The following is a 22,238-nucleotide window of genomic DNA, read 5'->3' on the forward strand; positions in this document are numbered from 1 at the left end:
GGACTACAGGTGGGACTCTAGGTGGGACTACAGGTGGGACTCTAGGTGGGACTACAGGTGGGACAACAGGTGGGACTACAGGTGGGACTACAGGTGGGACTACAGGTGGGACTCAGGTGGGACTACAGGTGGGACTCTAGGTGGGACTACAGGTGGGACTCTAGGTGGGACTACAGGTGGGACTCTAGGTGGGACTACAGGTGGGACTCTAGGTGGGACTACAGGTGGGACTCTAGGTGGGACTACAGGTGGGACTCTAGGTGGGACTACAGGTGGGACTCTAGGTGGCACTACAGGTGGGACTCTAGGTGGGACTACAGGTGGGACTATGTGGACTACAGGTGGGACGACAGGTGGGACTACAGGTGGGACGACAGGTGGGACGACAGGTGGGACGACAGGTGGGACTCTATGTGGGACTACAGGTGGGACTCTAGGTGGGACTACAGGTGGGACTACAGGTGGGACTACAGGTGGGACTCTCGGTGGGACTACAGGTGGGACTCTAGGTGGGACTAAAGGTGGGACTATGGATGGGACTACAGGTGGGACTCTAGGTGGGACTACAGGTGGGACTCTATGTGGCACTACAGGTGGGACTACAGGTGGGACTCTAGGTGGGACTAAAGGTGGGACTATGGATGGGACTACAGGTGGGACTCTAAGTGGGACTACAGGTGGGACTACAGGTGGGACTACAGGTGGGACTCTATGTGGCACTACAGGTGGGACTCTAGGTGGGACTAAAGGTGGGACTATAGGTGGGACTACAGGTGGGACTACAGGTGGGACTCAGGTGGGACTACAGGTGGGACTACAGGTGGGACTACAGGTGGGACTCTAGGTGGGACTAAAGGTGGGACTCTCAGGTGGGACTACAGGTGGGACTCTAGGTGGGACTACAGGTGGGACTACAGGTGGGACTCTCGGTGGGACTACAGGTGGGACTCTAGGTGGGACTACAGGTGGGACTCTCAGGTGGGACTACAGGTGGGACTCTAGGTGGGACTACAGGTGGGACTCAAGGTGGGACTACAGGTGGGACAACAGGTGGGACTCTAGGTGGGACAACAGGTGGGACTCTAGGTGGGACTACAGGTGGGACTACAGGTGGGACTACAGGTGGGACTCTAGGTGGGACTACAGGTGGGGTGGGACTACAGGTGGGACTCTAAGGTGGGACTACAGGTGGGACTACAGGTGGGACTACAGGTGGGACTACAGGTGGGACTACAGGTGGGACTACAGGTGGGACTCTAGGTACAGGGGGAGGTGGGACTACAGGTGGATGGGACTACAGGTGGGACTCTAAGTGGGACTACAGGTGGGACTACAGGTGGGACTACAGGTGGGACTACAGGTGGGACTACAGGTGGGACTACAGGTGGGACTCTAGGTGGGACTAAAGGTGGGACTAGGTGGGACTACAGGTGGGACTCTAGGTGGGACTACAGGTGGGACTACAGGTGGGACTACAGGTGGGACTACAGGTGGGACTCTAGGTGGGACTACAGGTGGGACTCTCAGGTGGGACTACAGGTGGGACTACAGGTGGGACAACAGGTGGGACTCAGGTGGGACTACAGGTGGGACTCTAGGTGGGACTACAGGTGGGACTCTAGGTGGACTAACAGGTGGGACTCAGGTGGGACTACAGGTGGGACAACAGGTGGGACTCAGGTGGGACTACAGGTGGGACTACAGGTGGGACTCTACAGGTGGGACTACAGGTGGGACTCTAGGTGGGACTACAGGTGGGACTCAGGTGGGACTACAGGTGGGACTCTAGGTGGGACTACAGGTGGGACTCTAGGTGGGACTACAGGTGGGACAACAGGTGGGACTCTAGGTGGGACTACAGGTGGGACTCTAGGTGGGACTACAGGTGGGACTACAGGTGGGACTCAGGTGGGACTACAGGTGGGACTCTAGGTGGGACTACAGGTGGGACTCTAGGTGGGACTACAGGTGGGACTACAGGTGGGACTACAGGTGGGACTACAGGTGGGACTACAGGTGGGACTCTAGGTGGGACTACAGGTGGGACTCTAGGTGGGACTACAGGTGGGACTCAGGTGGGACTACAGGTGGGACTCTAGGTGGGACTACAGGTGGGACTACAGGTGGGACTACAGGTGGGACTACAGGTGGGACTCTAGGTGGGACTACAGGTGGGACTCTAGGTGGGACTACAGGTGGGACTACAGGTGGACTACAGGTGGACTCAGGTGGGACTGGACAGGTGGGACTACAGGTGGACTACAGGTGGGACTCTAGGTGGGACTACAGGTGGGACTCTAGGTGGGACTACAGGTGGGACTCTAGGTGGGACTACAGGTGGGAGGTGGGACTACAGGTGGGACTCTAGGTGGACTACAGGTGGGACTCTATGTGGGACTGGGACAGGTGGGACTCTAGGTGGGACTACAGGTGGGACTCTAGGTGGGACTACAGGTGGGACTCTAGGTGGGACTACAGGTGGGACTCAGGTGGGACTCTAGGTGGGACTACAGGTGGACTCTAGGTGGACTACAGGTGGGACTCTAGGTGGGACTACAGGTGGGACTCTAGGTGGACTACAGGTGGGACTCTAGGTGGACTACAGGTGGGACTCTAGGTGGGACTACAGGTGGGACTCTAGGTGGACTACAGGTGGGACTCTAGGTGGGACTACAGGTGGGACTCTAGGTGGACTACAGGTGGGACTCTAGGTGGACTACAGGTGGGACTCTAGGTGTGGACTACAGGTGGGACTCTATGTGGACTACAGGTGGGACTCTAGGTGGACTACAGGTGGGACTCTAGGTGGACTACAGGTGGGACTCTAGGTGGGACTACAGGTGGGACTCTAGGTGGCACTACAGGTGGGACTCTATGTGGGACTACAGGTGGTGGGACTCTAGGTGGGACTACAGGTGGGACTCTAGGTGGGACTACAGGTGGGACTCTAGGTGGGACTACAGGTGGGACTCTAGGTGGGACTACAGGTGGGACTCTAGGTGGACTACAGGTGGGACTCTATGTGGCACTACAGGTGGACTCAGGTGGGACTCTAGGTGGGACTACAGGTGGGACTCTAGGTGGGACTACAGGTGGGACTCTAGGTGGACTACAGGTGGGACTCTAGGTGGACTACAGGTGGGACTCTAGGTGGTACTACAGGTGGGACTCTAGGTGGACTACAGGTGGGACTGTATGTGGCACTACAGGTGGGACTCTAGGTGGACTACAGGTGGGACTCTAGGTGGGACTACAGGTGGGACTCTAGGTGGCACTACAGGTGGGACTCTAGGTGGGACTACAGGTGGGACTCTAGGTGGGACTACAGGTGGGACTCTAGGTGGACTACAGGTGGACTCTAGGTGGGACTACAGGTGGGACTCTATGTGGCACTACAGGTGGGACTCTAGGTGGGACTACAGGTGGGACTCTAGGTGGGACGACAGGTGGACTACAGGTGGGACTCAGGTGGACTACAGGTGGGACTCTATGTGGACTACAGGTGGGACTCTAGGTGGGACTACAGGTGGGACTACAGGTGGGACTACAGGTGGGACTCTCAGGTGGGACTACAGGTGGGACTCTAGGTGGGACTAACAGGTGGGACTCTAGGTGGGACTACAGGTGGGACTCTAGGTGGCACTACAGGTGGGACTCTATGTGGCACTACAGGTGGGACTACAGGTGGGACTCTAGGTGGGACTAAAGGTGGACTATGGTGGGACTACAGGTGGGACTCTAGGTGGGACTACAGGTGGGACTACAGGTGGGAGGTGGGACTACAGGTGGCACTACAGGTGGGACTCTAGGTGGGACTAAAGGTGGGACTATGGTGGACTACAGGTGGGACTCTAGGTGGGACTACAGGTGGGACTACAGGTGGGGGTGGGACTACAGGTGGGACTCTAGGTGGGACTACAGGTGGGACTCTCAGGTGGGACAACAGGTGGGACAGGTGGGACTAGGTGGGACTACAGGTGGGACTACAGGTGGGACTCTAGGTGGGACTACAGGTGGGACTCAAGGTGGGACTACAGGTGGGACAACAGGTGGGACTCTAGGTGGGACTACAGGTGGGACTCACAGGTGGGACTACAGGTGGGACTACAGGTGGGACTCTAGGTGGGACTACAGGTGGGACTACAGGTGGGACTCTAGGTGGGACTACAGGTGGGACTCTAGGTGGGACTACAGGTGGGACTCTAGGTGGGACTACAGGTGGGACTCTAGGTGGCACTACAGGTGGGACTCTAGGTGGGACTACAGGTGGGACTCTAGGTGGGACTACAGGTGGGACGACAGGTGGGACGACAGGTGGGACGACAGGTGGGACTCTAGGTGGACTACAGGTGGGACTCTAGGTGGGACTACAGGTGGGACTAGGTGGACTACAGGTGGGACTCTAGGTGGGACTACAGGTGGGACTCTAGGTGGACTACAGGTGGGACTACAGGTGGGACTACAGGTGGGACTCTAGGTGGACTACAGGTGGGACTCTATGTGGCACTACAGGTGGGACTACAGGTGGGACTACAGGTGGGACTAAAGGTGGGACTACATGGTGGGACTACAGGTGGGACTCTGGGACTACAGGTGGAAGGTGGGACTACAGGTGGACTACAGGTGGGACTCTAGGTGGCACTACAGGTGGGACTCTAGGTGGGACTAAAGGTGGGACTACAGGTGGGACTACAGGTGGGACTCTAGGTGGGACTACAGGTGGGACTCAGGTGGGACTCTCAGGTGGACTACAGGTGGGACTCTAGGTGGACTAAAGGTGGGACTCTCAGGTGGGACTACAGGTGGGACTCTAGGTGGGACTACAGGTGGGACTACAGGTGGGACTACAGGTGGGACTCAGGTGGGACTACAGGTGGGACTACAGGTGGGACTACAGGTGGGACTCTAGGTGGGACTACAGGTGGGACTACAGGTGGACACAGGTGGGACTACAGGTGGGACAACAGGTGGGACTCTAGGTGGGACTACAGGTGGGACTACAGGTGGGACTCTAGGTGGGACTACAGGTGGGACTCTAGGTGGGACTACAGGTGGGACTCTAGTGCACTACAGGTGGGACTACAGGTGGGACTCTAGGTGGGACTACAGGTGGACTCTAGGTGGACTACAGGTGGGACTCTAGGTGGGACTACAGGTGGGACTCTAGGTGGGACTACAGGTGGGACTCTAGGTGGACTACAGGTGGGACTCTAGGTGGGACTACAGGTGGGACTCAGGTGGACTACAGGTGGACTCTAGGTGGGACTACAGGTGGGACTCTATGTGGGACTACAGGTGGGACTCTATGTGGCACTACAGGTGGGACTCTAGGTGGCACTACAGGTGGGACTCTAGGTGGGACTACAGGTGGGACTCTAGGTGGGACTACAGGTGGGACTCTATGTGGCACTACAGGTGGGACTCTAGGTGGCACTACAGGTGGGACTCTATGTGGCACTACAGGTGGGACTCTAGGTGGTACTACAGGTGGGACTCTATGTGGCACTACAGGTGGGACTCTAGGTGGCACTACAGGTGGGACTCTAGGTGGGACTACAGGTGGGACTCTAGGTGGGACTACAGGTGGGACTCTATGTGGCACTACAGGTGGGACTCTAGGTGGGACTACAGGTGGGACTCTAGGTGGGACTACAGGTGGGACTCTAGGTGGCACTACAGGTGGGACTCTAGGTGGGACTACAGGTGGGACTCTAGGTGGCACTACAGGTGGGACTCTAGGTGGGACTACAGGTGGGACTCTATGTGGTACTACAGGTGGGACTCTAGGTGGTACTACAGGTGGGACTCTAGGTGGTACTACAGGTGGGACTCTATGTGGCACTACAGGTGGGACTCTAGGTGGGACTACAGGTGGGACTCTAGGTGGGACTACAGGTGGGACTCTAGGTGGTACTACAGGTGGGACTCTAGGTGGTACTACAGGTGGGACTCTATGTGGCACTACAGGTGGGACTCTATGTGGCACTACAGGTGGGACTCTATGTGGCACTACAGGTGGGACTCTATGTGGCACTACAGGTGGGACTCTATGTGGCACTACAGGTGGGACTCTATGTGGCACTACAGGTGGGACTCTAGGTGGTACTACAGGTGGGACTATGTGGGACTACAGGTGGTACTACAGGTGGGACTCTATGTGGGACTACAGGTGGGACTCTAGGTGGTACTACAGGTGGGACTCTAGGTGGGACTACAGGTGGGACTCTAGGTGGGACTACAGGTGGGACTCTAGGTGGGACTACAGGTGGGACTCTAGGTGGTACTACAGGTGGGACTCTATGTGGCACTACAGGTGGGACTCTAGGTGGGACTACAGGTGGGACTCTAGGTGGTACTACAGGTGGGACTCTATGTGGCACTACAGGTGGGACTCTAGGTGGCACTACAGGTGGGACTCTAGGTGGTACTACAGGTGGGACTCTAGGTGGGACTACAGGTGGGACTCTAGGTGGCACTACAGGTGGGACTCTAGGTGGGACTACAGGTGGGACTCTATGGGTGGTACTACAGGTGGGACTCTGGACTACAGGTGGGACTCTAGGTGGTACTACAGGTGGGACTCTAGGTGGTACTACAGGTGGGACTCTATGTGGTACTACAGGTGGGACTCTAGGTGGACTACAGGTGGGACTACAGGTGGGACTACAGGTGGGTGTGGACTACAGGTGGGACTCTAGGTGGACTACAGGTGGGACTCTAGGTGGCACTACAGGTGGGACTCTAGGTGGTACTACAGGTGGGACTCTAGGTGGTACTACAGGTGGGACTCTAGGTGGCACTACAGGTGGGACTCTATGTGGCACTACAGGTGGGACTCTAGGTGGTACTACAGGTGGGACTCTATGTGGCACTACAGGTGGGACTCTAGGTGGGACTACAGGTGGGACTCTAGGTGGTACTACAGGTGGGACTCTAGGTGGTACTACAGGTGGGACTCTAGGTGGTACTACAGGTGGGACTCTATGTGGCACTACAGGTGGGACTCTAGGTGGACTACAGGTGGGACTCTAGGTGGTACTACAGGTGGGACTCTATGTGGTACTACAGGTGGGACTCTATGTGGCACTACAGGTGGGACTCTAGGTGGACTACAGGTGGGACTCTAGGTGGTACTACAGGTGGGACTCTATGTGGTACTACAGGTGGGACTCTATGTGGTACTACAGGTGGGACTCTATGTGGGACTACAGGTGGGACTCTAGGTGGTACTACAGGTGGGACTCTAGGTGGGACTACAGGTGGGACTCTAGGTGGGACTACAGGTGGGACTCTAGGTGGTACTACAGGTGGGACTCTAGGTGGTACTACAGGTGGGACTCTAGGTGGTACTACAGGTGGGACTCTATGTGGTACTACAGGTGGGACTCTAGGTGGTACTACAGGTGGGACTCTAGGTGGTACTACAGGTGGGACTCTATGTGGTACTACAGGTGGGACTCTAGGTGGTACTACAGGTGGGACTCTAGGTGGTACTACAGGTGGGACTCTATGTGGTACTACAGGTGGGACTCTAGGTGGTACTACAGGTGGGACTCTAGGTGGCACTACAGGTGGGACTCTATGTGGCACTACAGGTGGGACTCTAGGTGGTACTACAGGTGGGACTCTATGTGGCACTACAGGTGGGACTCTAGGTGGGACTACAGGTGGGACTCTATGTGGGACTACAGGTGGGACTCTAGGTGGACTACAGGTGGGACTCTATGTGGACTACAGGTGGGACTCTAGGTGGGACTACAGGTGGGACTCTATGTGGACTACAGGTGGGACTCTATGTGGTACTACAGGTGGGACTCTATGTGGTACTACAGGTGGGACTCTAGGTGGGACTACAGGTGGGACTCTATGTGGACTACAGGTGGGACTCTATGTGGTACTACAGGTGGGACTCTATGTGGACTACAGGTGGGACTCTAGGTGGGACTACAGGTGGACTCTATGTGGTACTACAGGTGGGACTCTATGTGGTACTACAGGTGGGACTCTATGTGGACTACAGGTGGGACTCTATGTGGTACTACAGGTGGGACTCTATGTGGCACTACAGGTGGGACTCTATGTGACACTACAGGTGGGACTCTAGGTGGGACTACAGGTGGGACTCTAGGTGGTACTACAGGTGGGACTCTATGTGGTACTACAGGTGGGACTCTATGTGGCACTACAGGTGGGACTCTATGTGGTACTACAGGTGGGACTCTATGTGGTACTACAGGTGGGACTCTATGTGGCACTACAGGTGGGACTCTATGTGGTACTACAGGTGGGACTCTATGTGGCACTACAGGTGGGACTCTATGTGGTACTACAGGTGGGACTCTAGGTGGGACTACAGGTGGGACTCTATGTGGTACTACAGGTGGGACTCTATGTGGCACTACAGGTGGGACTCTAGGTGGTACTACAGGTGGGACTCTATGTGGTACTACAGGTGGGACTCTATGTGGTACTACAGGTGGGACTCTATGTGGTACTACAGGTGGGACTCTATGTGGGACTACAGGTGGGACTCTATGTGGCACTACAGGTGGGACTCTAGGTGGGACTACAGGTGGGACTCTAGGTGGGACTACAGGTGGGACTCTATGTGGTACTACAGGTGGGACTCTATGTGGCACTACAGGTGGGACTCTAGGTGGGTGTGGACTACAGGTGGGACTCTAGGTGGGACTACAGGTGGGACTCTATGTGGACTACAGGTGGGACTCTATGTGGACTACAGGTGGGACTCTATGTGGACTACAGGTGGGACTCTAGGTGGGACTACAGGTGGGACTCTATGTGGACTACAGGTGGGACTCTAGGTGGGACTACAGGTGGGACTACAGGTAGGTGGCACTACAGGTGGGACTCTATGTGGCACTACAGGTGGGACTCTATGTGGTACTACAGGTGGGACTCTAGGTGGGACTACAGGTGGGACTCTATGTGGACTACAGGTGGGACTCTATGTGGCACTACAGGTGGGACTCTAGGTGGGACTACAGGTGGGACTCTAGGTGGTACTACAGGTGGGACTCTAGGTGGTACTACAGGTGGGACTCTATGTGGCACTACAGGTGGGACTCTAGGTGGTACTACAGGTGGGACTCTAGGTGGTACTACAGGTGGGACTCTATGTGGCACTACAGGTGGGACTCTAGGTGGGACTACAGGTGGGACTCTATGTGGTACTACAGGTGGGACTCTATGTGGGACTACAGGTGGGACTCTAGGTGGGACTACAGGTGGGACTCTAGGTGGGACTACAGGTGGGACTCTATGTGGTACTACAGGTGGGACTCTAGGTGGGACTACAGGTGGGACTCTAGGTGGTACTACAGGTGGGACTCTAGGTGGGACTACAGGTGGGACTCTATGTGGACTACAGGTGGGACTCTAGGTGGGACTACAGGTGGGACTCTATGTGGTACTACAGGTGGGACTCTATGTGGCACTACAGGTGGGACTCTAGGTGGCACTACAGGTGGGACTCTAGGTGGTACTACAGGTGGGACTCTAGGTGGGACTACAGGTGGGACTCTATGTGGTACTACAGGTGGGACTCTATGTGGTACTACAGGTGGGACTCTAGGTGGGACTACAGGTGGGACTCTATGTGGCACTACAGGTGGGACTCTATGTGGCACTACAGGTGGGACTCTAGGTGGGACTACAGGTGGGACTCTAGGTGGGACTACAGGTGGGACTCTATGTGGCACTACAGGTGGGACTCTAGGTGGGACTACAGGTGGGACTCTAGGTGGACTACAGGTGGTACTACAGGTGGGACTACAGGTGGGACTACAGGTGGGACTCTAGGTGGGACTACAGGTGGGACTCTAGGTGGTACTACAGGTGGGACTCTATGTGGCACTACAGGTGGGACTCTATGTGGACTACAGGTGGGACTACAGGTGGGACTACAGGTGGGACTACAGGTGGGACTACATGTGGCACTACAGGTGGGACTCTATGTGGACTACAGGTGGGACTCCAGGTGGGACTACAGGTGGGACTCTATGTGGCACTACAGGTGGGACTCTAGGTGGGACTACAGGTGGGACTCTAGGTGGGACTACAGGTGGGACTCTATGTGGTACTACAGGTGGGACTCTATGTGGGACTACAGGTGGGACTCTAGGTGGGACTACAGGTGGGACTCTATGTGGTACTACAGGTGGGACTCTATGTGGTACTACAGGTGGGACTCTAGGTGGGACTACAGGTGGGACTCTATGTGGTACTACAGGTGGGACTCTAGGTGGGACTACAGGTGGGACTCTATGTGGCACTACAGGTGGGACTCTAGGTGGGACTACAGGTGGGACTCTAGGTGGGACTACAGGTGGGACTCTATGTGGCACTACAGGTGGGACTCTATGTGGGACTACAGGTGGGACTCTATGTGGTACTACAGGTGGGACTCTAGGTGGGACTACAGGTGGGACTCTAGGTGGTACTACAGGTGGGACTCTATGTGGCACTACAGGTGGGACTCTAGGTGGGACTACAGGTGGGACTCTAGGTGGGACTACAGGTGGGACTCTATGTGGTACTACAGGTGGGACTCTATGTGGCACTACAGGTGGGACTCTAGGTGGGACTACAGGTGGGACTCTAGGTGGTACTACAGGTGGGTGGGACTACAGGTGGGACTCTAGGTGGGACTACAGGTGGGACTCTAGGTGGGACTACAGGTGGGACTCTATGTGGTACTACAGGTGGGACTCTATGTGGCACTACAGGTGGGACTCTAGGTGGTACTACAGGTGGGACTCTAGGTGGTACTACAGGTGGGACTCTAGGTGGGACTACAGGTGGGACTCTATGTGGTACTACAGGTGGGACTCTATGTGGTACTACAGGTGGGACTCTAGGTGGTACTACAGGTGGGACTCTATGTGGCACTACAGGTGGGACTCTAGGTGGTACTACAGGTGGGACTCTATGTGGGACTACAGGTGGGACTCTAGGTGGTACTACAGGTGGGACTCTATGTGGCACTACAGGTGGGACTCTAGGTGGTACTACAGGTGGGACTACAGGTGGGACTCTATGTGGTACTACAGGTGGGACTACAGGTGGGACTACAGGTGGGACTCTAGGTGGCACTACAGGTGGGACTCTAGGTGGCACTACAGGTGTGGACTACAGGTGGGACTCTATGTGGCACTACAGGTGGGACTCTATGTGGTACTACAGGTGGGACTCTAGGTGGGACTACAGGTGGGACTCTAGGTGGTACTACAGGTGGGACTCTATGTGGCACTACAGGTGGGACTCTATGTGGTACTACAGGTGGGACTCTAGGTGGGACTACAGGTGGGACTCTAGGTGGCACTACAGGTGGGACTCTAGGTGGGACTACAGGTGGGACTCTATGTGGCACTACAGGTGGGACTCTATGTGGTACTACAGGTGGGACTCTAGGTGGTACTACAGGTGGGACTCTAGGTGGTACTACAGGTGGGACTCTAGGTGGTACTACAGGTGGGACTCTATGTGGTACTACAGGTGGGACTCTAGGTGGTACTACAGGTGGGACTCTATGTGGTACTACAGGTGGGACTCTATGTGGTACTACAGGTGGGACTCTATGTGGTACTACAGGTGGGACTCTATGTGGGACTACAGGTGGGACTCTATGTGGTACTACAGGTGGGACTCTATGTGGTACTACAGGTGGGACTCTATGTGGTACTACAGGTGGGACTCTATGTGGCACTACAGGTGGGACTCTAGGTGGTACTACAGGTGGGACTCTATGTGGCACTACAGGTGGGACTCTATGTGGCACTACAGGTGGGACTCTAGGTGGGACTACAGGTGGGACTCTAGGTGGACTACAGGTGGGACTCTATGTGGTACTACAGGTGGGACTCTATGTGGCACTACAGGTGGGACTCTAGGTGGGACTACAGGTGGGACTCTAGGTGGGACTACAGGTGGGACTCTATGTGGTACTACAGGTGGGACTCTATGTGGCACTACAGGTGGGACTCTAGGTGGGACTACAGGTGGGACTCTAGGTGGGACTACAGGTGGGACTCTATGTGGGACTACAGGTGGGACTCTAGGTGGGACTACAGGTGGGACTACAGGTGGGACTACAGGTGGGACTCTAGGTGGGACTACAGGTGGGACTCTATGTGGCACTACAGGTGGGACTCTAGGTGGGACTACAGGTGGGACTCTAGGTGGACTACAGGTGGGACTACAGGTGGGACTCTATGTGGTACTACAGGTGGGACTCTAGGTGGTACTACAGGTGGGACTCTATGTGGCACTACAGGTGGGACTACAGGTGGGACTCTATGTGGCACTACAGGTGGGACTCTAGGTGGGACTACAGGTGGGACTCTATGTGGTACTACAGGTGGGACTACAGGTGGGACTACAGGTGGGACTCTATGTGGCACTACAGGTGGGACTACAGGTGGGACTACAGGTGGGACTCTAGGTGGTACTACAGGTGGGACTACAGGTGGGACTCTAGGTGGCACTACAGGTGGGACTCTAGGTGGTACTACAGGTGGGACTCTATGTGGCACTACAGGTGGGACTCTAGGTGGGACTACAGGTGGGACTCTAGGTGGGATCACACAGACGTCTTGCTGTGACATCACTCTGACTGTGACACTACAGAGGGAGGAAGTGGAGGTGTCAGTTGACTGACAATGAGGGAGCAGTGAAGATCTTCATTAATTTCCCCTTCATGGTCCCAGGTTAAATAAAACACTCCCATCTGTATGATGTGTGAACTGCAGACATCGTACATCTTCCATGTGTCGTCTGGATACATAGAAATGAGTACTGTTCCTGTAAAGTAGTGTTTCCTAAATGTTGGGTCAGGGCTGGTCCCTCTAATGGCTTCAGACTGGGTTGTGACATTTTGCCAAACTGAAGTCAAGACACTTGAAATGCTGTTTTTCAGACAGTTCTGATGGAACTATTCTGATTCCTGTCAGGACAACCATCAGTACTCATCAGCAGCCTAAGACTGGTAACGTCAAAACAGCCCCATACATATTTATAGGAACTATTGTCTAGTGAGACAAGTCTTTTAGAGATTACCTACTCATTCAAGGGTTTTTCCTTATTTTGAATATTGTCTAGATTGTAGAATAATAGTGAAGACATCAAAACTATAAAATACCACATATGGAATCATGTAGTAACGAAAACAATATTTTACATTTGAGATTCTTGCAAAGTAGCCGCACTCTGTTCTTTCAGTAGAAGTTGTACACACTGGATAGTAGTGTGTAACATTGGGCAGTAATATTGTATATGTGCATATGCAGTATATTACTGTATAGCCCAGGCTATCAGAGTCAGCATGAATTTGAATCTGAAGCATGCCTTTCTGACTCTCAAACTCTTCCACTTTTCCTGTCTCCCAACTCATTGGTCTACATCAATCAAATATACACATCTTAAAGAGGCAATCAGCAGTTGAAACATTAAGCAATCACACTCTCCAACATTGTTTTGCTGAAGAGCTGAGGGATGGGGCTGGAGAACCACTCTCATAGACAGAGCTATAGATGCAAGGACTGGCCATCCATGATATCAACATTATAGTTTAATCCATGTTTTGAGGCTATACATTGTGTTTGTATACATTTCAGTTGTTTACAAACATTGGAGTAAAACAAGCATATATTTTGGGTTCTGATGGGTTATGACAGTTTAACTAAACTCATGAGGCATTTCTACGTTTTATTTTTCTAGAGTCAATGTGTACATCATTAATTAATACGTTCATAAATGGATGTAACTCGTGCAGATTGTCCCTTTTAATTAATAGCACAAAAATCTCTAGTCCTAGAACCAAATCAGGTCTGGAATCAGGGTGTGAATGAGAGAGTGTCGTCTTCATGTTGATGTCTTGGTTCCCTGAGGTTACTTGACAGTGGAGTAGAGGGAGCTGGGGTCAGCAGGGTTCTCTGTCTCTCCTTATGTCTTGTCTCCCTGAGGTTACTTGACAGTGGAGTAGAGGGAGCTGGGGTCAGCAGGGTTCTCTGTCTCTCCTTATGTCTTGTCTCCCTGAGGTTACTTGACAGTGGAGTAGAGGGAGCTGGGGTCAGCAGGGTTCTCTGTCTCTCCTTATGTCTTGTCTCCCTGAGGGTACTTGACCATGGAGTAGAGGGAGCTGGGGTCAGCAGGGTTCTCTGTCTCTCTCCCTCTGCCAGAATAGGGCATAACTGAGGCATACATCACTGCATCTTCACCTTGGGCCTACAGAGACAACACACACACAACAAAGTAAAGGCTTTAAACAGTGTGTATAAGGGAGAGTGATACCATCACAATATGTTGGGGCGGCAGGGTAGCCGAGTGGCCTAGTGGTTAGAGCGTTGGACTAGTAACCGGAAGGTTGCAAGTTCAAACCCCCGAACTGACAAGGTACAAATCTGTCGCTCTGCCCCTGAACAGGCAGTTAACCCACTGTTCCCAGGCCGTCATTGAAAATAAGAATTTGTTCTTAACTGACTTGCCTAGTTAAATAAAGGTAAAATTAAATGTTCAGTGTATCTTATCTTACATCAACTCTCTCAGGGGGATTTTGATTGAAGTGGTCAATGGAGGCATAGGTGATTCTGTCAGCAGGTTGACTCTACAAGGGTCAAAATGGTTATTGAAACGTGAATCATTTAAACTGGACATTAGTCTGATTGCATGATAACAACGGGGTCAAATTATGTTTCGTATTAATCATGTTTCAAACCCCATTAGAATGTTGATGCACTAACCTTGTCCTCATTGGTTGGTGGGGTGGGGTGGTTTACTGCATTCAGACCCTTTATCAATTAATAACAAATGTAATAGGTTAAAAACAATAGAATTACAGTGCAAACTCTTGGTGTATTATACTATTATTAAAGTAAAATAACTAACTGTGTTAAAAGTCACAGTTCACTCACAATGCTGTTATCAGTTGGCACTTGATTCTCTGACAAGAACAAATACAAGAAATCAGAAGAATTTCAATGAAACAACTGTCTGGCTCCGTGTATTACTGTGTAATTAATGCACTCCATTAAACTCAGAGACAAATGTAAGTCCTTACTGTCTCTCCTCCTGCGTACTATGATGACAACAGCAGTGACACACACCACTGCTGCCAAAGCCACTCCTACAGTCACCGTAAGGAAGAGGTTCTGAGAGCCTGAGACGACCAGAGAGGGGAGAAGGGTCTGGTTAGTGGGGGACCTTACAGCAGGCCCCCCTCCTGATGGTGGAGAGAAACATCTAAGTTTTAAAGTCCATTTCAGAAATTATACACATTTTTCTGTGGGGTGGAGAGAAAACGTTGCCGTTTTAAAGGCCCAGTGCAGTCAAAAGCATGATTTCCTGTGTTTTATATAAACTCAGCAAAAAATAAACGTTCTCTCACTGTCAACTGTGTTTATTTTCAGCAAACTTAACATGTGTAAATATTTGTATGAACATAACAAGATTCAACAACTGAGACACAAAATCAACAAGTTCCACAGACATAAACAACAGAAATGGATTGATGTGTCCCTGATCGAAGGGGGGGTCAAAATCAAAAGTAAGTGCATCTCCTCCTCATGGACTGCACCAGATTTGCCAGTTCTTGCTGTGAGATGTTACCCTACTCTTCCACCAAGGCACCTGCAAGATCCCGGACATTTCTGGGGGGAATGGCCCTAGCCCTCACACTCCGATCCAACAGGTCCCAGACGTGCTCAATGGGACTGAGATCTGTGCTCTTCGCTGGCCATGGCAGAACACTGACATTCCTGTCTTACAGGAAATCACGCACAGAACGAGCAGTATGGCTGGTGGCATTGTCATACTGGAGGGTCATGTCAGGATGAACCTGCAGGAAGGGGACCACATGAGGGAGGAGTATGTCTTCCCTGTAACGCAGCGTTGAGATTCCCTGCAATGACAGCAAGCTCAGTCCGATGATGCTGTGACACACCGCCCCAGACCATGATGGACCTCCATCTCCAAATAGATCCCACTCCAGAGTACAGGCCTCGGTGTAACACTCATTCCTTCGACGATAAACGCGAATCCGACCATCACACCTGGTGAGACAACAACGCGACTCGTCAGTGAAAATAACTTTTGCCAGTCCAATCTGGTTCAGCGAAGGTGGCTTTGTGCCCAATAGGCGACGTTGTTGCAGGTGATGTCTGGTGAAGACCTGCCTTACAACAGGCCTACAAGCCCTCAGTCCAGCCTCTCTCAGCCTATTGCGGACAGTCTGAGCACTGATGGAGGGATTGTGCGTTCCTGGTGTAACTCGGGCAGTTGGTGTTGCCTTCCTGTACTTGTCCCACAGGTGTGATGTTGGGTGTACCCATCCTGTGCAGGGTTTTGTTACATGTGGTCTGCCACTGTCCGTCCTGTCTCCCTTTAGCGCTGTCTTAGGCGTCTCACAGTACTGACATTGCAATTTATTGACCTGGCCACATCTTCAGTCATCATGCCTCCTTGCAGCATGTCTAAGACACCTTCACGCAGATGAGCAAGGAGCCTGGGCATCTTTCGTTTGGTGTTTTTCAGAGACAGTCAAAAGCTCTCTTTAGTGTCCTAAGTTTTCATAACTGTGACCTTAATTGCCTAACGTCTGTAAACTGTTAGTGTCTTAACGGCCGTTCCGTTTGTGTGAGTAAGCTGTTGTTCGTATGTTTATGTTTGTATCTCATGTGTAAAATATATATATTACTATTATTATTAAAATGAAAGATAGCCTGACATTTCTGCCTGTGTTTGGTGGGATACTTTTAGCCTTCCCTAGTGACATCACCATGCTGTAAAATAGTTCATAGACAGAGTTCCAAACCTTTCTGCTAATAGTAGACATTTTTCAGTTCGTCCCTCCCCTCTCACACCACTTCCAGACAGTTTTTACAAAATTGTTGCTTGGGAAATTGCTCTTTGCTAAGAAGCTGTTTTTGTTTATTTAATTGAATTTAAAACAATCACAGTAAGGTACATAATTGTTACCCATAAATTATTTGATATTGAGATAAAAACAGCTGCATTTAGCACCTTTAATATCCATTTCTGTCCGTTTGGCAGCAAATTGTAAGCAATTTGACCCATTTTGCCATGGGGTGGAGAGACAATTTTTTCTGCTACAATTCTACACATTTTTCATGACATGCCATGTTAATTGGATATCTGAGTGAGAATGACTAACAAAATGAATGGGGCCCCCTATTCAGCCATGATTACTAACTACTTATCTAAAACGTGTTAGCTCAGTAACTGACATAACAAGAGAGGGGTCTGGTTTAGTTGAGAACTAGAGAGGGGATGCAGAGCTGTTTACTTGCATGTCATTTAGCAGAAAAAGACATCAGCGTTTCACAGACAAGCAGAAATTCACACAGGAAGAGAGAAGTGTGAAGTAGAGGAGGCTTATAGCTTAGTGGTTAAGAGCTTTGGTTTTGCAGTAGAGGCTGTACTCCCTAGGCTGAGTACAGTCTCTTTAGCTATTCCACTCCCTGTACTTCATGTCATATGACATCTTCAAATATGAACATTCTATCATTAATGAGCATGCGGAGGACAGAGAATTGATCCTGATTACATTGCCCTCGCAGCTATCCTCCAATCACAATGATTATGCAAATATTGGAACTCCATCACTGTTTTCCTCCACAGAACACAGTTGGCATCTGGTTGCTAAGCAACCTTTTTGTTTGTACATTCTCAAACAAAAATTCTCAAACTAAAATACATACTGATGGATCCATACTGATGGATTCGACTTGCTTTACTTGCCTACTGCAGCGCCCTGGTAGCAAACTTGCCAGAGTAAATCATTTGAAAGAGTAAATTTATCGAGCATAAAAGTCAAGTAAACAAGTGTGTGTGTGTAATTTTATATTTATTTTATTGAAGTATCGATAATGTAGTTCTGTTGTGATAATGACGTTAGTTGTGTTGTGTCAGAGTTAAGGCCTGGGCCGTCCACAAAGTCAATACCTGTAACGATTATGATCAAATATAGGCTACATAACTATAAAACGTTGGTGAGCATCCACACTAGATGAAAGTTGATCATGTATCGTTCTACAGTCCTACTCCTGTCAGTCAACTGATCAACGCATCCTACTGCAGAGCTGCCTATATAAACAGGACCTTTCACAAGGTCTCTTAACACAGAGATACTGGTTCAGACCATTCAGTGCTTTCATGGTGTGTTCATTGTCATAGTGACAACTGCAAATAATACTTTAATGTGCATGTAGGACTAATGAAAAATAATATAGTAACTTGTATTTAAATGTAGCAATTCAACAACAAATGCCATTTAGCCTGCTCATCTTTTACAGCATGTCGTTGCATCGTTGTTCAAGTGGTTTGCAAGTGATTTCCATTTTTCTAGTGGTTGTCAATTCCTTTGGTTCTTCTTTTTCACTGTGAACATTTCTACATGTCCTGTGAAACTATTTGCAATTCATCAGTGCAACAATGTTATCATGACTGGCCAAAAGGGATCACACCAACCCACTCTCTCCTCAACATGCGTTTTCTATGCTGTAGGCCTGTCTAACATTCAGTAATTAGCAAGAGCAAGCCTGCATTATAGCATAAACAATGATACAAATAAATATCATATATAGCTTATGTAGCCTATAGCTTTTCCTGGGATTTCACGAGAAGAGGAATGGCCTATTCTGGAGAGGCTTGAGTAGCCTGTTGCCTGTTGTGCATCGAAACAGCTGGAAGAGAGAGGCAAGTAATGTGTTGCTGAAGTAAAAAGCTAAATATTAGCTGGATATCAGGCCATTCACTAGCTAAATATTAGGACTACAGGCTAAATATGTACCTGTCAAGAGTGCAAGAAAAATAAGTTAACAGATTATGAAATGACAGCATTAAATACAATACCAGCAGAAGATGGGGAGGTGGTTGACAAGGCTGGTCTTGTAATAGAGGCTGTACTTCCTGGATAGTAGTTGAAATGAGAGTGACCACTTTTCATTGGTGAATACTGGTGACATCACAGTACAGAATGGATCCACAACTCACTCTGTGTTGCCTGTAGAGTTCTCTACTCCATCTGTTACATATTTCTCTACTCCAATGTCTAGAGCACTATTGTTGAATTTATTATGGATTTATTATGGATAAATGAATAAACAATATCCCCATTTTAAATAGAATTGTGTCTAGGTAAATGTATACTCTGTATGTTTAATAGACAATATGAGTTCATAAGAGGAAATTGTGTGACAGGAGAAAGGAGTAATAAAACCATTCCAACTGGGCAGGAACAAATGGGTTGTGGACTGTGTAAACACATAAGGTCGTTAGCCTATGGTTGACCCAACCTGAAACTTAGCTCTGGGGTTTTTAGATTAGGCAGTGCGTGCATTCCTAGGGTTTCTGTTAATTAAACCTGTCATTTCAGTGGTGATCGATAATGTCGAGGGGTCAAAAGTTATCTGGGAGTGTGTTAGTAAGTCAGAATGAACTTTTCACTTTACTTTGTCCTGTCGAGTGGGGGGGGGGTTCGGTTAAGACAGTGAAATTATGTCATGATCTGTATTTAAACTGATGCATGTGTTTTGAGTGGGAGCGCGCTCCGAGAATAAATTCTATTACCTATTATTTAAAGACTGGTCTGCGTCTATTTTATGCAAACAAGAAATCTTACAAATTCTCATAAAATAGATTAAGGGCTTTCAATTGATGAAAGCACATTGTCATAATTAAATTATACTAACACTAGACAAGCAGTACTTCCTATTAATATATTAATATGTTTGGGCCTGGTTTTACATGACCAGTCTTATACTGTTGTGGAGTACTGCTGGTTGTCCTGACGGGAATTAGAGAAGTTACACCAGAACTGTCTGAAAAACATATAATCTTTCTGGACCCAGTCTCAAACCCTGACACTGCAAGAAAACACAGTACCCAGTTCTATGTATCCAGAGGACAGATAAAACATTTACTATATCTGCACACATCATACAGATGGGAGTATTTTACCTGGGAGAGTAGAGATGACATCATCACTATCAGTGGTCTTTTCTTCTATATCTTTTCAGTAGGAGATGAACATCATCTTTTAGTTTATTAAATAACCCATCATCATCATCATCAGACACAGCAGTAGGATTCAAATCAATCACTAATATCACAAATACCAGGAGAATGAATCAGATTTGATATTAACTTTAATATCATTACAGATCTTGTGAACTTATTCAGATTATAGGAACATAACAAGAACACATACCTGAGAATGTGGAGGTGAAGTCAATGGAGATCTTCATGTTTCCCTTTTCAGTCAGTGTGCACGTCCACTTCCTGCTGTTGTCCTTCTTCTGGAGTGTCACAGTCAGAGTGATGTCACAGGAAGAATCCCGTGTGACCTGGGCTTTAGTACCTGTTTTAGGGCCCCAGCTGAGACTAAATCCTGACCAGCATGTTCCATGTTGCGTATCGGTGAGCAGAGAACACCGTAATGTCATAATTACATTAGGCTTCAGATCTGTCACTGGTGGTGTAGAGGAGACTGAGAAAGAGAAAAAGGTATACAGTACTTGTTGGTTGTTTTCACATTACATATGATTATTAACACCACACTTATACACAGTGACGTTTACACATCTGATTTAAACAGTAATACTCACTAGTTAGAACAGACAGATGAACAGGAGCATCACCTCCATGTTTTGGTCCAGTCTCTGTAAGGTATTGTTGACAGTGGTAGAGTCCAACATCCTCAGCCCTGACATTGCTAACATGTAGAGAACAGTTAGACCCTAAACTCAGTCTCTCTGCTCTCTCTTTCTGGTCAACGTTGATCTTCCCCAATGTGACATCTTCAATATTACCAGTAGATCCATCTCTGTTATAGATCCATGTAGTAGAGGAGCAGTCTGGATAAACCACATTGTTACACGGCAGACTGACATTATCTCCCACTCTGGAGAACATAGAGAGACGTTCTCCACTGACACCTGGAAGGAGTATGACATCAGATAATTATTAACTGGTAATACAGATGACATTATATTTCATAGGTTTTCTTATTGATATTCTTCAGTGTGAATAATAGTGTAATATACTGTCTATTATATAATAGTGAAGATAAGAGTAAACAGATACACAACAGAAATGTCATCATAATATTAGTCAAATGTAAACTGAACTAGTTTGGCTGTGTGAAATGAACGTGTTCTATGATCTCTAATGACATATTCTTACTTTCTCTCCTCTGTCTTACCTGTTAGCAGGTACAAAACGGTCACAAGCAATCCCAAAAATGATTGAGGGACATCAGCCATGATCCCCTCTCTCTCTCTCAGGTCTGTCTCTGTGTCTATCTCTCTCTCTGTCTCTCTGTCTCTCTCTGCTCTGTTTCTGTCTCTTTCCTCTTTCAGAGTGTCTCTCTCTCTCTCTCAGGTCTGTCTCTGTGTCTATCTCTCTCTCTGTCTCTCTGTCTCTCTCTGCTCTGTTTCTGTCTCTTTCCTCTTTCAGAGTGTCTCAGCACTATGAGTTTCTCACCATACAGCAGCATCTCTATTCATCACTATAGCATCACTTCCTCAATGTGGTCATGGTTTTAATCTAGTTTCTGACACCTTGGTGAGAATCCTCCAGCTCACCAGCAGTTAAAGGCTGTCATGACTGTCCTGATCAGGTCAGGTTACAGGAGACCACAACCCTACAGATTATCTCTCAACCCCAACAGAGGAGGAGGGATCTAGGGGTCTGAAGATGTGGGGGGTTTTATGGCCCCTCACTCCCTGGTAAATCTCAGGCTACAGACAAATTGCTTTGTCCTGTTACTATGGAGAACCAGCCTCAGAACATTAAACATGAAATAAAGGGACTTTGGAACAATGGTGGTCATGACGATAGATGGAATATGAAAATGTATGTAATTTTTGTTCTGTTATTAAAGGTTAATAGATGACGTTATTATGAAAACATTGTAATGTGAAGGGTTTTCCTAGTATATGTCTGATGTTTATACATTGCACGTTGTATGGAAAATATAAAAATCAAAGAGAATGTTTTGGGAAGATGAAATGTTAAGGTAGTCTAAAATTGGATTTGAATAAAATCTGGACCTTGCCTCATTAACTTGGTACGCCCAGAGAATTGCCCTAAAGGCGGCTACGCCCACTTCTGACCCAAGGGCATAAAACCTGTGAGTATAGAATTTACATGAGGACTAAGTGACCCCAGCTGCAGCAGGGCCTGAAAAAGTCAACGAACCC

General features: G+C 49.6%; 1 protein-coding gene across 6 annotated transcripts in view; it reads right to left on the reverse strand.

Annotated features, from left to right (window-relative positions):
• Window positions 1-21,624, reverse strand: part of LOC118381925 (uncharacterized) — a 59,349-nt gene extending 37,725 nt beyond the window's left edge. Inside the window, exons 1-10 of one of the 6 annotated variants that reach the window (XM_035768802.2) lie at window positions 21,239-21,577; window positions 20,643-20,972; window positions 20,246-20,524; window positions 19,996-20,046; window positions 18,889-18,945; window positions 15,077-15,175; window positions 14,931-14,959; window positions 14,760-14,807; window positions 14,552-14,623; window positions 13,576-14,244 (exon numbers count right to left, since the gene is read on the reverse strand). In XM_035768802.2, the coding sequence (XP_035624695.2) occupies window positions 14,113-14,244; window positions 14,552-14,623; window positions 14,760-14,807; window positions 14,931-14,959; window positions 15,077-15,175; window positions 18,889-18,945; window positions 19,996-20,046; window positions 20,246-20,524; window positions 20,643-20,972; window positions 21,239-21,299 (1,158 nt within the window). In that variant the 5' untranslated portion in view covers window positions 21,300-21,577 and the 3' untranslated portion in view covers window positions 13,576-14,112. Of the gene's footprint in view, window positions 1-13,575; window positions 14,245-14,551; window positions 14,624-14,759; window positions 14,808-14,930; window positions 14,960-15,076; window positions 15,176-18,888; window positions 18,946-19,995; window positions 20,047-20,245; window positions 20,525-20,642; window positions 20,973-21,238 lie in introns of those variants that run through there. The other 5 variants (XM_052523976.1, XM_035768804.2, XM_035768805.2 and 2 more) reach the window with 5 other exon arrangements.
• Between the last annotated feature and the right edge of the window lie 614 nt (window positions 21,625-22,238).

The sequence above is a fragment of the Oncorhynchus keta genome, chromosome 8 (genome assembly GCF_023373465.1).
Source record: "Oncorhynchus keta strain PuntledgeMale-10-30-2019 chromosome 8, Oket_V2, whole genome shotgun sequence".
NCBI classification, from domain to species: domain Eukaryota; kingdom Metazoa; phylum Chordata; class Actinopteri; order Salmoniformes; family Salmonidae; genus Oncorhynchus; species Oncorhynchus keta.